The sequence below is a fragment of the Cetorhinus maximus genome, chromosome 11 (assembly GCF_964194155.1).
Source record: "Cetorhinus maximus chromosome 11, sCetMax3.hap1.1, whole genome shotgun sequence".
NCBI lineage: Eukaryota > Metazoa > Chordata > Chondrichthyes > Lamniformes > Cetorhinidae > Cetorhinus > Cetorhinus maximus.
The window spans coordinates 44,140,718-44,159,754 of NC_135889.1; the positions used below are offsets into that span (position 1 = coordinate 44,140,718).

A 19,037-nucleotide genomic window follows, 5' to 3' on the forward strand; every position below is an offset into this window, starting at 1 on the left:
ACAGTAGATTTTATAATTTAAAAAACAAATTAGTCACATTATAATGATTCAGTTAAAACTAAAAAAAGTTTGCAGTGCAAATATCATAATTACATTTTTATGAAAATAAAACTAATTAAAATATGGTTTTCCTTAAGTGGTTTAAATATTATGCATCATAAAAGTTGCACCAGATCTAGCAAGCAACAGTGGAAAATTAATGAGACTAGTGTTGCATCTCTGCAGTAACAATTTGAGGTTCTGTTGCACCACCCCAAATCAGGCTCAAAGTTTTGTAAGGGCCCTGTCACACTGCAGCAGGTCCAATAGACAGCTGTATATCCCAACAGTGAAGAGCACCTCAGGCACCTGTTATACCACACCAATTGGTGTAGTGGCTGATGCACTTAACCGCAAGGTGAGCTAAAAGTCATAGCTATTGTGTTGGCTTGGAGAAAGGCAGCGCTCTGTATATACATATTCATACATGTACAGAGTATCCTGCCATTAGCCTCAGAAGCCCAGTGACCATTTAGTGAATGAAAAGAGCTCACAGGATATTTGTCTTGTAACCAATGCACAGCAACTTGTGTTACAGGACAGCCAGATAATCTTAAGCAATGCCAAACCACACAATGAAGAAAGACAGCCCAAGTTATACACCTTGCACCACAATGGCGCAAACGATGGCTCCACACTGACTCAAGGTTTTAAGTGTAACTGGGGCAGTCGACAGTGAAAGTGGAGATGAACAATGAATGAAATTCAGCCATACACCTGAGCAGGCTGATAAGTGGAAATTCCAGATCACTTCAGTTGCTGAAAAGCACAGGAGATATCTAAGTTTAAACAGCTCATGCTCACTGCACACGTGCAGTAACCAGTTTGTGCAAGGTAAATTCCTTCACACTGGTGTGTAAATGGAAGCAAGTTTCAAATTTCAATTGACAGACCAACATTTTTGCTGCAGACCAGTGACTTCCCAGCAACTGATCCTGCACCTTTAATTTTAAGTCATGTCAAAGGAGCTGTGTCGAATCTCAGGTGGTCTCTGCTAAAATATCCCATGAAGGCAAAAACAAACATTGGGAATTGGTCTGTGTATACACACACCTCCTTTATGGCCATTTACAGAAGACTGGCACACTGAAGTTGTGAAGGAGTATGCAGTTCCACCCACTTGCTCTCCTGGCTGAAGTTCATTTCCACCGAGGTGAAAGACTATAAAAAATAAAGACGACTTAAAAACAGGTAAAAGAATCGAAGTCTCAAAAAAGTGTAAGAACAACCTTTTTCCTCATCAATTTTCCACGATTCTCTCCAAAAGGTTTTTGGAGTAAAGTTCCACAGGCAGAAGTCACCCTCCGGTACCTCACCAAGTGGTCATTAGTTATATGCAAGACTTGACAGTAAGGCAGGCAAGCTATTCAATCTCAAGGAGTCACAAATGAGCCAGATTTTGCCCTCATTTGAGATCCCCATACACATACCTTCAACATGAACCACTGGATTGCAATCAAGAGCGTGAACACTGGCTGATTTTTCCTCCCCACTAACCCTGGTGTACTAAAGTCAACTGTAGTGTTCCTACTCCCTTCTGACCACATTCAACAATTCAGTCAAACCCAGAGTCTGCCAGGCTATACAGTTCAGCTACTCAATAGAAAAACTCTCAGCCATTGGGTAAAGCAACTTGTCTAATGCAGGTCTGTTTGTGGTTAGGGCCAAGTACTTGTTCTTTAGTCACCAATACTAGAGGAAAATCAGGCCACCATACCAGTCAAAGCAACGTCAAAGAAGAAATATAACTATAAGATTGTTCTTTTTTAGTTATCCACAGCAACAGTTCACAATCTTGAACATTAAAATAAAATTAATTCACCTTCTTGAGAAGGGCGCATATCAATAGCAGAAAAGCTGTTAACAGTAGCACACATTTCTTCAACTAAAATTGTTGACATTAATATACAGCTAAATTAAAGTGGAACCTTACTGTCTGAGATAGTGTACTTGGAGAGAGTGCAGAAAAGGTTTACGAGAATGGTGCCAGGGATGAGACACTTCAGTTGTGAGGAAAGACTGGAGAAGTTGGGACTGTTTTTCTTGGAGAGGAGAAGGCTAAGAAGAGACTTAATAGAAATTTTCAAAATCATGAGGGGTCTGGACAGATTAGATAGGGAGAAACTGTTCCTGCTCGTAAACTTATCGAAAACCAGAGGGCACAGTTTTAAAGTGTTTTGCAAATGCAAGGTGAGAAAAAAAAACTTTCACACAGCAGGTAGTTAAGAGTTTGGAATGCACTGCCTGGAAGTGTGGTGGAGCCAGGTTCAATTGAGGCATTCAAGAGGGCATTGGATGATTATTTAAATAGAAACAATGTGCAGGGTTACAGGGAAAAGGCAGGAGATTGCCACTAAGTTAAAACGCTCAGAGAGCCGGTGCAGACATGATGGGCCGAATGGCCTACTTCTACACTGTAGCGATTCTGTAATACTTGGAACTAAGTTAACTGTTTATCTTAGTGACTAGAACATTCTAGGTTTTTCACAGAGTATGATTTTATTTCCTGCTTTAGCCACACCATAGCATAACTAAATTCAAGTGCAAAACTAGCATCTTAAGTTTTTTGTTAGGAAGTCAAGAGTACAAACATGTATTAAAATGAAAAATAAATTTTAGACATTAATTTCATTGTTATACAACTCTCTCCTTCAGGAAGGCACATTTAAAATAACCATTTATGCTGGCAGGGTGAAAACGAAGGGGTTAATGCCTGTGATACCTTAGTTTCACAATCCCAACCAACCCCTGAAAAAAAATTGTGGCCAGACTTTAAATATCTTGAACCTTAACAAAAAGATTTAGCTACGAAAATTTGAACACAATCAGTATTAACTGGAGGACTTTATTGTATGTGTATATTTAGGATATAAACCATTCTGGAAAAATATCACTTAAATTGTCAATTCTATTCAGACGCTTCAATAATGAAAGCATGAATAATGGCATAAAGACCACATTTTCCAACCTGCAGCCTCTTGTTTGTTCCCAAATAGAGACTTTGTTTTAAAATTCTTTCCAAAAAGGAAATAGCTTGATAAAACAAAATCAATTTTAGGAAGCATGAGTTATTAATGAGCAAGATTTCCTATTTTTTAAACAAATTTATTTCTCAAGGTTTACTTCATCAGAAAAATATTTCCATTGCAGGATTTGTGCATGAATTTGATTTTCAAACCTAATGGAGCGACATCCTGTATCAAACAAACACATTCTTCAAATTCCTAATGTATGATCAATACAGCTTTCTGCCCCATTTAAGAAGCAAGAAGCCTTTCTTTGAACATTAATTTTAGACAATTGTATTCAATTACAAGTTATATTGCCCCACTCATTAAGCACTTCCACTATTGAAGCAATTAACTCATTTGAAAAATTTATATTTAAAACATGCTTGGCTGAGGTCCAAGACCAACAGAATTCCAAATCAAATTTAGGTTATATTTTTAAAAAGGCAATTATGCTAATCTGAAGCCAAATGATTGTTATTCAAAGGCAAATTCCAGGATAATTTTATTCCAAATTCATACATTACAAAGGATAGCATCATTTTGGTCCCAGGAGTGGTCAGAAGGATACTATCAAACTAATATTTCCATTTAATATCAAATAGCAGCAGAGTGAAGGCTTGCCATTTCAGTCATCTGAGCAAGAAAGATATGCTCAAGTTAAACACAGAAGGATTTATCTAACATTAGAAGCAAGCAGGGCTTGCATCCTACTGCAATCAACAACCCCAAATTAAGAGTCAACACCTGGGTTCAAATTCAAACTGTTTTTCATATTTTAAACTACCACGAAGAACAAGCAAGGGCTTCATTCGAGCTCCCAATTAATCCCAAAGGCAGGCAATAGATCCAAATAGCTCAACAAAATGGATCTTTCCTGGATCAGCGACCTAGGATGGAATGCCTCCACACAGTTCCTAAAGATAGGCTAAAGATAAGATTCAAAAATATAAAAGATAATTTATATTTTCCTTTGGCAGAGAAAATATCTTAAATTATTTCTTTTTATTCATTAAGCAGGCAAAGATACTTTCAGTAGCAAGTATCTTCCCCCACCCTCCCACATAACTGAATGCATATTTGTAACTTCAGCATGAGCATTTAAAATTAATTTAAATCTATGCTTATTTGCTGGACCTGGCTAAATTTCTACAGTGCAATCCACAAATATATGAAAATAGGATCCTCAGCAATGTAATGCTACTTTAGATTGGTGTGTCACTGGACCATTTCCAATCAAGAAATTTGATTTAAAATGCTCAAAGTGGTAAATCTTGTAGCAGTTGTCACTCTAGCCAATATGGAGACTCTGTAGAAATGTTCACAGCATTTTGAGAATAAAAAGTTTCTATAAATGAAGTCAAAAAAGCAAAACATCATAAGACAATTCAATCAAAAAAGAAAATTAACTAGTAAATGCTTTAGTAAAGGCACATTACCTCAGCTATGTATGAAGGGATGACAACCATTCTGTGTTGCTCACTGGTTTCCAAGTTAAGTAACTGTTTCATTTTAAGATAACCTTTGGTTCTACTCTGTTATTCATGCAAGTGTAAAGGCAAAGAAAAAAAAAGAGACTACTAAGCACCATCTGATTGCCATTTAGATTATGAAGAGATCCACAAGCATACTGCAGCTTCTGGGTATGTGCATTTTTACACTTATTATAGAGATATTGTTCAGGATGGATGGATTCCTATTTTGGGTGCAGTAAAACATGTTGATGACACCCTTAGATGTGCAGCAAGTACAGAAATGTTTGCAGTCTCTTAAAAGTTGGCCTCTTTCAATCTTTCCCAACTAGATTTACTAATTATTCTATTATGGAAGTCACAACATTTTTGAATTCAATAATCTTCAAGTTACCCTTTTAAAAGAAATGAATATTAGCCATTATTAGGAAGCATTGTAACTCATGAAACTTATAGCTCACAAATTACCTGTTTACCCAACCAAATCCATAGCATATTCCTATCCAAATGTTTAAAATTGAACTCCATTAGATTAGTAGGTAAATGCAACACCTAGTGCAGTAGTGAGCCATGAAGGTTCCAGGATCAATCCCCATTCTAGAAAAGGGTGGCATTAGAAACACAAAAAGACTTAGTTCCATTGGGCAGTGGGAGAAATGGGGAGAATCAACTTGTTGGAAAGTCCACTGCAAATACCTGGTATGAACAAGATGAGGTTACAATGCCCCCACCCAACCCAGTGTTGAAATATTCACTGCATGGGTTCACATATGATAAATGTTAACTTGAGTATTGCGTCTGAGAGCTGGTGGCAGCCCTAGAACTACATTATAGTGAAAACCCAGTTCTGACAAAGGGGGTACATTTGTAAGGCAAGATTATCTGCTATTCATAGATGCTGCCTGACTTGCTCATTTCTGTCAGCATTGCTGTTCTTAGTTTCATTTCCAGCATCTGCAGATTTTTTGTATTCTATCTGTAAGGGTTTGTGCCGTCATAAGTGCATTATCTATATACTTAATACAGCAGAAATTTACTGATCACTGGCCATCTTGAGAAGCACTTAAGTGTTTTGATAAGAGCTTTATGAATCCTATAATAAATAGATGCAGGACTATGAAACTGAGAAATCTGGAAAATATTTGGGGAGGAATCTTATTGGCATAGCTTTTGGTGGAGCACTGAGAAGCAAGAACATTGGGCCTTCCAAGTTGTTCTTTCTGGAAGACCAATTAAGAGCCCACCTCAGTGCTCCCCTACTAATTAGGAAGGGCAGGTTATTTTTCAGAGAAATGAGTTCTGCTTAAAGCTCACCAGCAGCTTTTTATTTAAGACTACAACAGCCACATGAATGGACACCTGGGAAGACTCCCACACTTAACTGAAGGTCCACCTGAGGGGCTGCAGCAAGGATGGAAAGAGGACAGGCAGGAATGGATGGAAGTGGTCAATGAAGAGAGAAGCAACAATGTGCCCCCTCCAAGCTGGAGACCATGTACCAAGACGACTTAGGACATCAGGAGGGTATAATAGGTGAGTGGAAAGCACCATGAGGTGCCAAGTCCCATTCTGACTCACATAGCAAGCCTCAAGTCAACACACCTTACTACTCCACTCATTCCTCTCTCTGCAGTCACCTCACATCCCTATCTGAGGAGCCAACACTCGCACTCATCCTCAACCTACTACCTTCTTGGACCAATGCCTCAGTCATGCCCCACAAATGGTTGCCTTCTCTCCTCTGTACACAAACCATTATGACCACTCATATACACACTACTGCCTTCTCTCCTTGCAGAAGAGATCACACAACTTGGTGAGAGGCAGAGGTGCGTAGGTGCATGGTTGGGGGAAATTGGGGGTGCTGGGGTGGTGGTTTGGCCTCCAGTGGACAGGCACCTTGTTGGCCACTGAAAAAGAGTGCACGCATGGTCCACTGGGAAGGTGTTCTAGCACCAAGAGGATGTTAGCTGTCACTTGCCATGAGAGCCCGAGCCTCCTGAGGCACTGGTACATATCAAGGTAGCTGGTTTTCTGCCTATATAAACTGTTAGGGGTTTCATCTCTTTACAGTTGCATCTTAGTGGCCATCCCCTCTTCTTTGTGGAACGGTGTATGGCTGAGAAGGTAGCTGGCGCTTCTGTTGGTGTTACTGCTACTGCTGCTGGAACATGTAGAAGTGCTTAGTCCCCTGGCCATAGACCCTGAGCAGAGGTGGATGCTGGAGCTGCATAAGCTGCTCCTGTGCTTCTCTGAAGGCTGGCAGCAGGCAAGTGCATTTGGAATTGGGTGAAGTGCCTTCCAAGGAGCTGGCAAACTTTGACAGAAAGAGTACTTTGCAAAGCAGCCTCTCACCTGGCCATGTCTGGAGCTCTTCAGTGGTAACTGATGACACCTCCAAAGCTCGTCAGTTACATGAGGAAATCCCTCCCACTATGCTCTCACTTTCTCTAATCTATCAGGTTGGAGACAGTGTAGGACTGATCCCCTGTTGATTAAGGGGGAATTCATGCATAAAATCCCTCTGCTTAACAACTTAATTGCCTTCTTGCCTCAGACACGGCAGTTCCTGTCTTTGTTCCCTACTCGCCCCTGGGTAAGAAAGAAGGAGACAAGAGAATATCAGGATGCCAAAGGTGTTTTTTTTTCAATTATGCCAGCCGCCCTGCCTTCAAACCCACTTCCACTGTGCTGGGGAAACTCTCCTCCTCAGAATCAATGAGCCTCACATTATGCAAACACACTAGATGGTTAACCGCTCTGCATTGAAAGGTAGTGATGCAAAGCAAGGTCTGGAGGTAGATAGGTAGAAAGAAGTCAGAGTATAACTGCAATGATTGTGTGCATTTTAGCAAGATTGTATTTATTTTACATGTTCAAATTTCCCAAGTGTGTTAAGAGTTCTGTAATTTTTTTAATACAAAGCAAATTTTAAAAATTCGGACATGCAGAACCAACACAAGTCCAAAAGACTGATAGTATATCTCCAACTCCAAGTGACCACTTTGCAAATATTCTGCAGCTGTAATTATCTGAAGTTCATCCAGATAGCAGGAACATCATTGAATGTCCTCCAGTGTTGTAAATGGGATCAAATAACTCAGTTCAAGTAATTCTTGGACCAGTTGTTTGGTTACATCTATGCAGTCAAAATGGGACTTTTTTGGGATTGGTGAAAGAAATTCTGATACTATTTTGGGTAAAAGAGCAATCCATTTATTACATCAACATGAAGCACCTCGTATGACATTGCAATGTCACAGAGATCAAGAAAGTAGGGCTGTTTTTCAAGAAAGCTGATCTATGATGATTGTGAGCTCAAGCACAGACCTGCCTGTGAAACTCCAGATGTAAGTCTCAGGAACAAAGTTTCATGTCTCAGATGTTCATGAAACAGAACATTTGGGACATGGTCACAATTTAATTCCCCAAGTACTAGAAATGTAGAAAATAAAAATAACTTTATCCCTGCATGGAACTGATTTTAAGCACCTGTGCACATGGAATGCAGTAGTTTAAGAAAGCAGCTCACTACTGCCTTCTGAAGGGCAATTAGGGACAGGCATTAAATACTGAGCTTGCCAGTGACGACCAATGCCCATGTCCTATGAACCAAAAGCCTCATTTTCAGGGTGGAGTGGGGGGAGAAAGAAGGGAGAAGGAGAAGGGAAAAGTCAAAGAAGAAAAGGAGAAAATATAAATGCCATTGGATCTCAAGCCCTTAGACAAAAACAGTTTGGGCTGTGCATTCTCATTTAAGTCACGTTAACAAATTAATTCAGAGGATAGATGGTGTGGTGGTGGTGGTGGTTGTGGGGGGGGGGGCAGAGAATAGCCTTAGCACTTGAAATCACTGTTCACAAAACTTGAGGTTAAGAATTTTCAAATTTAATGGCTATAAAATCAATCTTTCCTTGCTTAAATTAATTGTTGGAAAGCTTAACCCTCCGGAGCAAAGATTTTCTAAGTGCTAGATGCAAATACATTCTTTATAAACATATCAACAATTTTACTTTACCTACCACGTAAAGAAAAGCTTTTTCAAGAAGTTTCTTCTTCAGTCTGTAAGGATCTATGTGAAGAGAGTTTGGACAGTTCCAATCCATCTCCTGGGAAGGAAGGGTCTAAAACATAAAACTGACCCTAATTTGAGAGCAGATGGCAAACTTTTACAAGTGACCAAGATGGCTGAAGGTGTAGCAGATGATGCTCACACTGGGAGTTGAGCACATTATTGAGGCAGAGCAGAAGGATTTACATTTAACACCTGGCCAAAGCTGGCCTAGAAATGTTTGATGCTGAAATGTTCGACTTCCCAAATCTCTAATCCTTGGATTTTTGCCACGACGGAGAGCCTCCCCATCATGATGAAAATCCCCCAGAAATGGCCAAAATCCCAAGGCCCACCCCTGAACCTGGTATTTCCCATCTTAGCAGGGATGGGACTGTAGTTGGGCCAGGGTTCGTGCATGCGCGATTCACAGAGGCAACTGACCATTTAAATCACCAGCTGCCTCCAACGAAGTGGGATTTTGGAAGTACAGGAGTGTGGAATTGGACTATGCAGATTAGAACAGGTAAGAGGTAGTCTGAACTTCATGGGTTCTTATGGACAGCCAGGCTACCCCTTTGGAGAGGTAAGGTACTCCTTTGGATAGGGTTCCAGGACATCTTCGGGAGAGCTAAGGCAGCCTTCGGGATTGTTAAAAGTGAACATTATTACACACTTTTTACACACAAACTCATTGGAACTGTCAAGCTGTAAAAGAGATGTCCAGGAGCTGACCAGGAACTATCCTGCTCTCAAGGAAGTGTTAAGGAGCTGCCCAGCTGTCAAAGCTATCCAGGAAGTGTCAAAGCTGTCAAGGAACTGTCCCAGGATACTAGGTGAGTTGGCATGAAGGGGGGGGGGGGGGGGGGGTAAGGGGCATGCATCGGTTGTCATGAGTTGACACAGGTGGTATGGGCCATAGGGGTGGATGGAGGAGCATTAAGTTGGCAAAGGGGTGTGAGGGATCATGGGGTGTGGAGGGAGGGCACTAAGTTGGCATACAGGAATGAGGGTAATTAAGTTAACATAAGGACCTTGGAGGTGGAGAGGGCATGGGTTGGCATGGATGGTGCATAGAGAGTGCGTGTGTGGGGAGTGAGAAGTAAGGGCTGGAGGGATGTTTGTTGTTTTATTATTTTTAATTTATTTAAACAGAGTACCAGGGCACAGAGGCAGGCCTTGTACCCAGCCCAGTGTCACTTGGCTTGACTCCTGTTTCAGCCCACCACCCCCCCAACTCAGGGGGTCATTTTTTTTTTTTAAAAAGGTCAGGTTCACCAAGCTGGGAAATCTCCTGACTCAGTGAGCCCGACCCAGGGACAAGAGTCTGGGCCTAAGTCTTGAGAACAAATAGGGAGGGGGAAGGAACTGCTTCAGCAAGGAGACTGTTAAATGCCCTAGAGTTTTCTTCTCTAATTGAATATTTAAACAGGGCAGAGCATGCCTAAATGAAATACACTGAAGCAGAACAAGTTGCAGTGCAAATGAAGTAATTGCCAACACACGTAGAGGCAAATTTATGGGTTGCAGCATTCCATTTCTAAAAAGACAGTCTATCCTTCGTACATGAACTAAGACCAGAAGGATGAAATGAATGGCTAGAGAAAAATAAAGTGAATGTACCTCATCACATAAAAGATGATGACGACTTTTCAGTTGGAACCCAAGGGAAGTGCAGGGGAAAATTGTGGCACCAAAGAAAGAATAAATGGCTCACTTAAGTGCCGTGGCTTACCGATACTCTGACAGAGCATATGAACACAAAGATTAAGAACTTGAAACTCAAGCTTTGGGAGATAGAGTAGTTAAACTTGCAGTTGAAACAAAGTAGCCATCTTTGCATAGAAGCAAAGGAAAGTGTCTGCACCACATGGAAGGCCACTAATGTCAGAAAAAAAACTATTTATCTCTGGTTTGGGGTGTAAGATCCATCAACTGCAAATATTACAAGATTACTGGGGTACCAAACATGTATGGATATTTTTCATCTTTGGTGGCCATTGTGATGGTTGAGTGAAGCAGAACAATGCAATTATAGTGTTCTGTAAATGAGGAAAAGGGCATTTGCAAATAAAGTATGACTAGATAATCATTCAATAGGTGCAGTATGATTTAAAATCAATTTAGAAATTCCCAAGACTAAAAATAAATCAAGGAGGGAGCTTACTAGATTTAACACAAGTCTTTTTAAACAAAGATGTGGAAGACTAAAGGTTAAAGAAAATTCAGGACTAAATGGATTCCATCCCAATATGTTAAAAGGAGTAGTAGTCATTATCTTAGAAAACTTTCTTGATTCAGGAATCTTCCCCTTGGACTGGAAAATGACCGATATCACTCCATTATTTAAGAAGGGTGGGAGAGAACCCAGGAAGCATCTAGCGTCTGTTGTGGGGATGTTACTAGAATCTGTTATTAGAGGCAGAGTGACTGAGTTCATGGACAAATATGAACTGATCAGAGAGAGCAGCATATCTGTCTAACCTAGTTGAAGTTTTGAGGAGGTCACTAACATGGTTAATAAAGGAGTGTCTGTATGGATGTTACTTATATGGACTTCTACAAGATATTGGGATAAAGTTCCACATTGGAGATTGTTGGCAAAGGCGAAAGCACATAGAATGAAAGGCAAATTATTGACATCGGTAGTAAATTAGCAAGAAGGTAGAGATGGATAATGGATGTGCACTTCAATTGGCACAATGTGAATAGTGGTGTCCCCAGGGATCTGTACTATGGTCTTTGCCTTTCACTATGTTCATTAATAACTTAGATAAAGGAATAGAATGTTATATATCCAAGTTTGCTGACAACACTAAGTTAGGTAACATCGCAAGTAGTGCGGATGGGAAACAAGGTTGCAAAGAAACACGATAAGTTAATTGAATGGGCAAACCTGTGGTAGTTATACAGTTCATTTTGGTGTATGAAGTCATTCATTCATGACCGAAGAAAGATTGTTTTCTAAATGGTTAGCAAGGAATTGCATGGCAGCAGGGAGATTTAGGGCCTCATGTACAGAAATCATTAAATACAAGTAGACAAGTACAAAAAAAAATTAAAAGGCTAATGGAATGTTGGCCTTTAACTCGGAGGCTGAAATACAAAGGAATTGAAGTTATTTTAGTTATAGAAAGCTCTAGTTACAACATATTTAGAGTTATGCACTCAATTCTGGACACTGCACCTCAGGAAGCTATCCTGGCCTAGGAGGGCTGCATTGCAGGTTCACCAGAATGATATTAGACTAAAAAAAGGGTGAAATTATGAGGACAGGTTGCAGACTAGACTGGTTTTCATCAAGTAAAGATAAAGAGGTGATCTAATTGAAGTGTTTAAGTTGGTTGAAGGATATGAAAGGTAGATCGGGAGAAAAAAAAATTTTAAAACTGAGGCTGGCAGCTATGTTGTTGGTTAAGAGTATTAAGAAGGCATGGAACCAAAGTGGGTAAATGGAATTAAGAAACAGATTAGCCATGATCTAACTGAATGGTGGAACAGGCTCAAAGGGCTCTTATTCCTATGTCTCTAATAGTAAGCAGATATTTTCTCATTTAGAACTCAAATCAAGTTAATAAGGAGAGTCTGTTCAAAAAAAAGGTTAGTAAAAACAAATTAGTTTTGAAAAATTCCTCAATTATTTGAGTCATGATTTGTGGGTAACTGAATATTTTCAAGTAGGAACAATTCATTACAAAAATGGACTTAAAATTCAACTTATTTTTAAAACCACAACTAATTTGCACACAGGTAAATCTTGGCGATTCAGTGCCATTTCTGTTGGCATTAATGTAGAAATAAACTATGAACAAAATATACCCAGCAGTCACCATATTTTATAGCATGCACTTACTAGGTTCTGCTAAAAGTTATTTTTAACATATATTATCTGTTTCTTACCTTTGCCCATCTACTGTGCACAAAGATACACCCCACAAATCTGGGCTAAATTTAGCCAGTTGTGGAATATAATCAGCAACCTTTTGAGAAAGGAAAAAAAGATGTATGAGGGAAGTGTATTTGCACAACAGCCTTGCATACAACTTTTCCCCATGGTGTCTAGTTTTATAACTTACAGCACTTCAAGGCTACGACAACATTGCATTGTACCAAGAAAAAGCATTACTTTCATGGCCTCCCACAATGTAAACTGGATGGCAATATAAAATGTTTTCATAATTTAACTGTACATATTAAATTTGCTTTCCTAATCACTAATTTTAACAGCAAAATAAAAACAAAAATTACTGAGTTCTTGTGGGTAAATACATTCAATTTTTTACATTTAAAAAAAAAATTAAAATTCAAATTATACCTTTCCTCCTGTCATTTTTTTGGCACTCTCATAAAGACCATCTATATGGGATGCAAATATTTCAAAATCTGGAATGACAAACTTCCTCCTAAATGCTTGAGTGAGAAGCACAATATTGCTTCCAACGCATCTGAAACAAAACAAACACATGATAGGCCCAGAAATACTGAAAATTAATGCTAGAAATTAAGCTTCCATATACGTTTTTGTGTGTCACAGAATGAGTTCATGCCAATCATACAAATATTTATCTTAAAATACAAAAGGTTTATTACCCTGTCTAAATTATACCACACCAAGCTTTTTTTAAAAAATTATTTGTTGATGGGATGTGAACGTTGCTGGCTAGGCCAGCATTTATTACCCATCCCTAATTACCCTTGAGAACCTCACCAGTCCATGCGGTGTAGATATACCCACAGTGCTGTGAGGGAGGGGATTCCAGGATTTTGACTGAGTGAAATAACAGTGGTAGTGTTCCCATGCACCCGCTATCCTTGTTCTTCTAGGTGGTAGAATTGGTGGTTTTGGAAGGTGCTGGCAAAGGAGCTTTGGCAAGTTGCTGCAGTGCATCCTGTAGATGATGCACAAATCTACTGCTGTGCGCCAGTGATGGAGGGAGTGAATGTTTAAGGTGGTTGATGGGGTGGCGATCAAGTGGGCTGCTTTTTCCTGGATGGTGTCGAGCTTTGAGTATTCATGGAGTTGCACTCATCCAGACAAGTGGATAAGCACTCCTGACTTGCACCCTGTAGGTAGTGTACAGGCACTGGGGAACAAGGAGGTGAGTTACTCACCATTTGAATTGAACCAGGGTTGATCATCTGGTTTGATGGTAATGGTAGAGTGAAGAATACATTGGGCCATGGAGTTTACAGATTGTAGTTGAATACAATTCTGCTACTACAGATGGTCCACACCTTGAGGATATCCAGTTTTGAGCAGGTAGATCAGTTTGGAATCTATCCCATTTAGCATGACGGCAGCGTGCCCTCAATATGAAGACAGGACTATGTCTCCACAAGACTGTGGCTGTTACTCCAATCAATATTGACATGGATAAATGCATCTGTGACAGGCAGGCTGGTGAGCACAAGATCAAGTAGATTTTTCCCCACTGGTTGGTTCCCTTACCGCCTGATGCAGGCCCAAATCTGACATATGTCTTTCAGGATTTGGCCAGCAGTAGTACTACTGAGCCACTCTTGGTCCAAAATATTAAAAAAAAAATGAAAGAAGGTGGAAATCTGAAATAAAAAATCAAAATGCTAGAAATATTCAGTAAGTCTAGCAGCATCTGTGGAGAGATAGAGAGATAACGTTTCAGGTTGTGACTTTTCATCAGAACTGAGAAAAGTTAGAAATATAATAGCTTTTAAGGAGGTGAAATGGAGGAGGGTAGAAAAAGAACAAAAAGGGAAGATCTGTGATAGGACAGGAGACATGAAATGATTTAAGAGTTGGTGGGGCACAGCCAAAAGGGAGTGGCAATGGGACAAGTAAAGAAACCAAGGAAGGGTTCAGAGGAGTTGTGAATGGCAGAATAACAAGCAGCTGCCAACCGAAGGCAAAAAATGAGAAAACCAAGATCAAGACCAAATCATGCAAAGGTAACAAAAATAAAGGGAGGGGCAAAGATTACTTCGAGTTGAAATTGTTTAACTCAAATGTTGAGTTCAGAAGGCTAAAAAGTGCCTAATCAAAAGTTGATGTGCTGTTGCTCAAGCTTGTGTTGAGCTTTGCTGGAATATTGCAGTAGGCCAAGAGCAGAGATGTTAGCACAAAAAGCAGAGAATTAAAAGGCAGGCCACCAGAAGCTCAGCATCATACTTGCAGACTGAACAGAGGTACTCCACAAAGCAGGACCCAATCTGTGTTTGGCCTCCCCCAGTGTAGGGGAAACTGCTTTGTGAGCTGCGAATACAGTATACTAAATTGAAGGAAGTACGCGTAATTCACTACTTCACTTGGAAGGTGCCGAGGTGGGGGGGTGATGGTGTGTTGGGGGGTAATTGAGAACCAAGGTGTCGTGGAGGGAACAGTTCCTTCGGAATGCTTAAAGGGGTTTTTTGGGGGGGGGGGGGGGGGTGGAGAACAGATGGGTTTGGCGGTGGCATCAGGCTGGAGGTGATGCAAATGGCAAAGGATGATCCATTGAATATGGAGGCTGGTGTGGTGGAAGGTGAGGACAAGGCAACCTCCATTGTGGTTCTTAGAGGGAGGAGAAGAAATGAGAACAGAAGTGTGGGAAATGGGTCGGACACAGTCAAGAGCCTGATCAACTATGTTGGGGGTGCTGTGGGCAGGGCAAGTCCTCGGTTGAGGAAAAGGGAAGATGCATCACAAGTGCCGGTATGGAAAGTTGTATCATCAGAACAGGTGTGGCCGTGTCAGAGAAATTGGGAGAATGGAATAGAGTTCTTGCAGGGTACAGGGTATGAGGAAGGTGAAGTCAAGATGGCTGTGGGAGTCAATAAGCTTTTAACAAATATTTGTCCTTAAACCATTCTTGGTGATGGACATTGATGTCTCCTACCCAGAGTATATTCTGTGCCCTTCCTATCCTCAAGTGCATCTTCAACATGGAGGAGCGTTATTTAATCAGCTAGGGGGATAAAGGCAAGAGGTTTCCTTCCCCAAGTTTGACCTGTTGCCATGACACTTCATGGGATCCAATGTCAATGTTGAGGCCTCCCAGAGTCACTCTCTCCCAACTATCTACCAAAGCTGCCACCTCCAGTGGTTCTGCCCTGCCCTTGAGACAGGACATACTTAGGAATGGCGACAGAGGAAACCAGGACAGCGGTTGTAAGATATGGGTATGACTATGTCAGGCTGTTGCTCAACTAATGTGCAGCACAGCTCTCCCAATTTTTGCGAAGTCTGCAGACGTTACCACGGTGAATTTTGTTCACTTGTCATTTCTGGTGCTTAGGACAATGCCTGGTGACCCATCGTCATCATCTAAGTGCAAAGTCTTCCAAACTCTACAATCATAGCAACAGTGGATAATCTCATTGTTCAAGTTCTCGTTGAGCCAGTCTTATATTACCTACCTTTCTTCACTGTCGGCCTTTTGCTCCTATTCCATTAATCCTTCCGATTGCAATTAAACACTCTGACCCTTTTGCACAGATAAAATGTCCAAAGAAATCCATTTGTCTTCTTTTGATATTGTTTAAGAGTTCTCATGTTCTACTGGCAGCATACAGTATTTCTGTTAATTTTTTGCTCCACCCAGCTTATCCTTAGAGTTCTTCTTAAGCACCACATTTCAAAGCTGTTGATTTTCTTTTCTTCCTTTTTCCCCAGTGCTTCTAGATTCACATCAATAATTCATTGCTGACCAGTCACTGCAGGTGGACTGCAGTAATACCAGTGACTGCAGTCAGTGTGTGACCAGACATAACATTTTATACATGGATTCTTGTTTCAAGACACAAGCTGACATTTCTTAGAATGTTGTCTAATTTTGTAAAAACACTTTTGGCTTGTGCAATCCTTTTTCGGATGTTACTGTGCTTCCTAGATAGTTGAATCCATTTACTATTATGTTGCCTACTGGAATGTCCTTTTTGTCATTACTGTAAGGAACATATCTTTTTATTTTCTGTTGGAATGTGGACTTTAAAATTACAATGGCTTCAGGTTGAATGACAGGTCGACTGGAACAGGATGAGATATATGCACAATGTTGCAGTCCTGGAACAGAGTGTGCCATGAAAGATAGGATGGTGCTGAAATGGAGTCCTGGACCAAGGGAGCTGCCTGATAACACTCCTGACCAGGTGATCAGCTTTTGTGTGAGAGCAGAGCACAATAGCTCCTAGCTAGAAAGGAACAAGACCTGAAACCTTTTTCTCCTGTGTGGGAGATTCCAGTAATTCCACAATAATAGCTAGCTGGTTTTTTCTCCTCATATCTCTATAACCTGCTCTCTCTGAAAACCTCTGTCAAGAGCCAAAAGGTGAAAATCACTGTTAGAGACATTGAAAAGCAAGTTCTTAACCAGTAAACTAAAACTGAAAGTGCCAGAAGACCACCTCGTGTAATCAACTGAAAGGAATTTAGAAGGCAACAATCAAAATCAACCCATGGAATCCTGTATTCTGGATTGGTGCTATTGAACTGTTTTATCCCATCCTTAAAATCCATACTGTGTGTGTCGTGTGTGCGTGCAGGGATTTAAGAAGGGGTGGAGTTTAAGTTATAGTGTTAGTAGTTAGATGTTCATATTTCTTTCTTTTGCCACTAGTTAAAGACAATTTGTTCAACAAACAGTTATTTACTTATTAAGTTTACAAACCTGGTGCTTGTATTCCGTTAACCCAAATTAAACAGCTAGAATTGGAACAATCTGATGGTTTGGTCAAACTTTTCACATTTGTCGCAGCTCGGGGAAATAGTGGGACTTGATATTACAGTGCACTATCCCCAGTGAGCTGTGACATTACCGTAGTGTATATTTTTCCGCAGTTGCATGTACGTTTTCTTGCAGTTGAATGTAAGCCCATTTGTACCACTTTCCTTTATGGCTGTATTGATTAATTTTTAACAAGTCTTCATCATCCGTGGCTATAAGTACAATATCGTCGACATAGCAAATGTTGGTGATAACTCTCCCTCCTACCTTTATACCATCCATCCCTTCAATTCCTCTGAGAATGCATTCACTGTATTGTGAGAAACAGACCAGTGAGAACTCAGCCTCGTCTAACCCCTCTTTTGATTGGTTTCCAATCACCGAGCTCGTTCGCACAGCTGATCGTCACTATCCGATTCCAGCAAATGAATCAAAGAATTTTCCCAATGTTGGTGTCTTCCATGAAATGATTGTGTTGGACTTTATCAAATGCTTTAGTATAAATCAATAGAGCATAGGTAGAGGCCGTTTTGCATTTCAATGGCTCTTTCTACCAAGGTTTTTAAAAGATAGATTGCATTTCATATTCCGTTATCTTCTACAAAGCCACACAAAGCGCAGAATTTTTCCATCAGTGATTTGGGGGTGGGGCCCGCTCGCCGACAGGAAAATGACGCAGGATGACATCAGGAGGAATCCCCGACATCATTCCAGTCCATTTAAATATTGATAGCGAAATCAGCTGTCCGCCTGCTGACCTGTCAATGGCCAATTAAGGCCATTGACAGGATAATTAAGCTTGTTAAATGCCCTGCCCGTCCAACCTTAAGGTTGGCAGGCAGGCCAGGAGCCCCAGCGGGCTTATGATAATACATGAAACCTCATCCACTGGCGGGATGAGGTTTCATGTCCGTTTTTAAAAACTTCAATAAAGTTTGTGCGCTTATTAAGATGTCCCATCTCGTGTGACATTGTCACAAGAGGGGAACATGTTAATAATTTTAATATTTTTCTATTTTTAAAGATTTTTATACTGGCAGTAATCTCCCTGAGACAGCACTTAGTCTCAGGGAGGTGTGCGCTCTTTCGTGCGCATAGCACTTCCTGTCGGGCAGGCCACTGGGCGGGCCTTAATTGGCCCGTCCACTCAAAATGGCAGTGGGCCCCGTTTCGGTGGCGGAGTTTGGCTGCCCGCCCAACGCCGAGCCAGTGAGACCCGCCCACCCATCAAGGTAAAAATTCTGGCCGAAGTGTCTGAAATCTCTGACTTAATTTTCTCTCTACTCTAGCTATTAGGATTTGGAGGATGATATTTACTGCATGACACTTTAGGCTGATTGCTCGATGTGTCTCACATTCTATTGCACCAAATTTCTCTGGCAAAGTGAATAAAACAGACTTAGATCTTCAGGAATAATGCCAGTGTTGTAGATCTTGTTGGCAATAAGAGTCAGTTTTTCAGTTCCTAGCTCTCCTGTTGCTTCAATAATCTCTTCTGTTATTTCATCTGGTCCCGGTGCTCTCTCATTCTTCAGCTTCTCAAGTTCCACTTCACAAAACTCTTTCACTTTTGTTGAACCCTTAACTTTCGCACTTTCTGCTAAGACCTCCTTGAACATGTTAAACTCTTATGTTCATTGTTTGTTATACCTGCAGCGCTGCATAGCAGTTCTTTACCTCTACTCGGAATGCTTCTGTAATGACTAATGACAGGGTCTTTCAGTTGTTCAAGATTCAGTCTCCTTGGCTTTCCTTTTACCTTATTAGGAGTTTCGGCTTGACATTCATT

General features: G+C 40.6%; 1 protein-coding gene across 2 annotated transcripts in view; it reads right to left on the reverse strand.

Moving 5' to 3' along the window:
* LOC144686541 (glutaminase kidney isoform, mitochondrial-like) overlaps window positions 1-19,037 on the reverse strand; it is a 106,168-nt gene that overhangs the window by 64,351 nt on the left and 22,780 nt on the right. For both annotated transcript variants that reach the window (XM_078551863.1, XM_078551865.1), the window contains exons 4-5: window positions 12,886-13,015; window positions 12,471-12,550 (exon numbers count right to left, since the gene is read on the reverse strand). In XM_078551863.1, coding sequence (XP_078407989.1) covers window positions 12,471-12,550; window positions 12,886-13,015 — 210 coding nt within the window. The remainder of the gene's footprint in view (window positions 1-12,470; window positions 12,551-12,885; window positions 13,016-19,037) is intronic.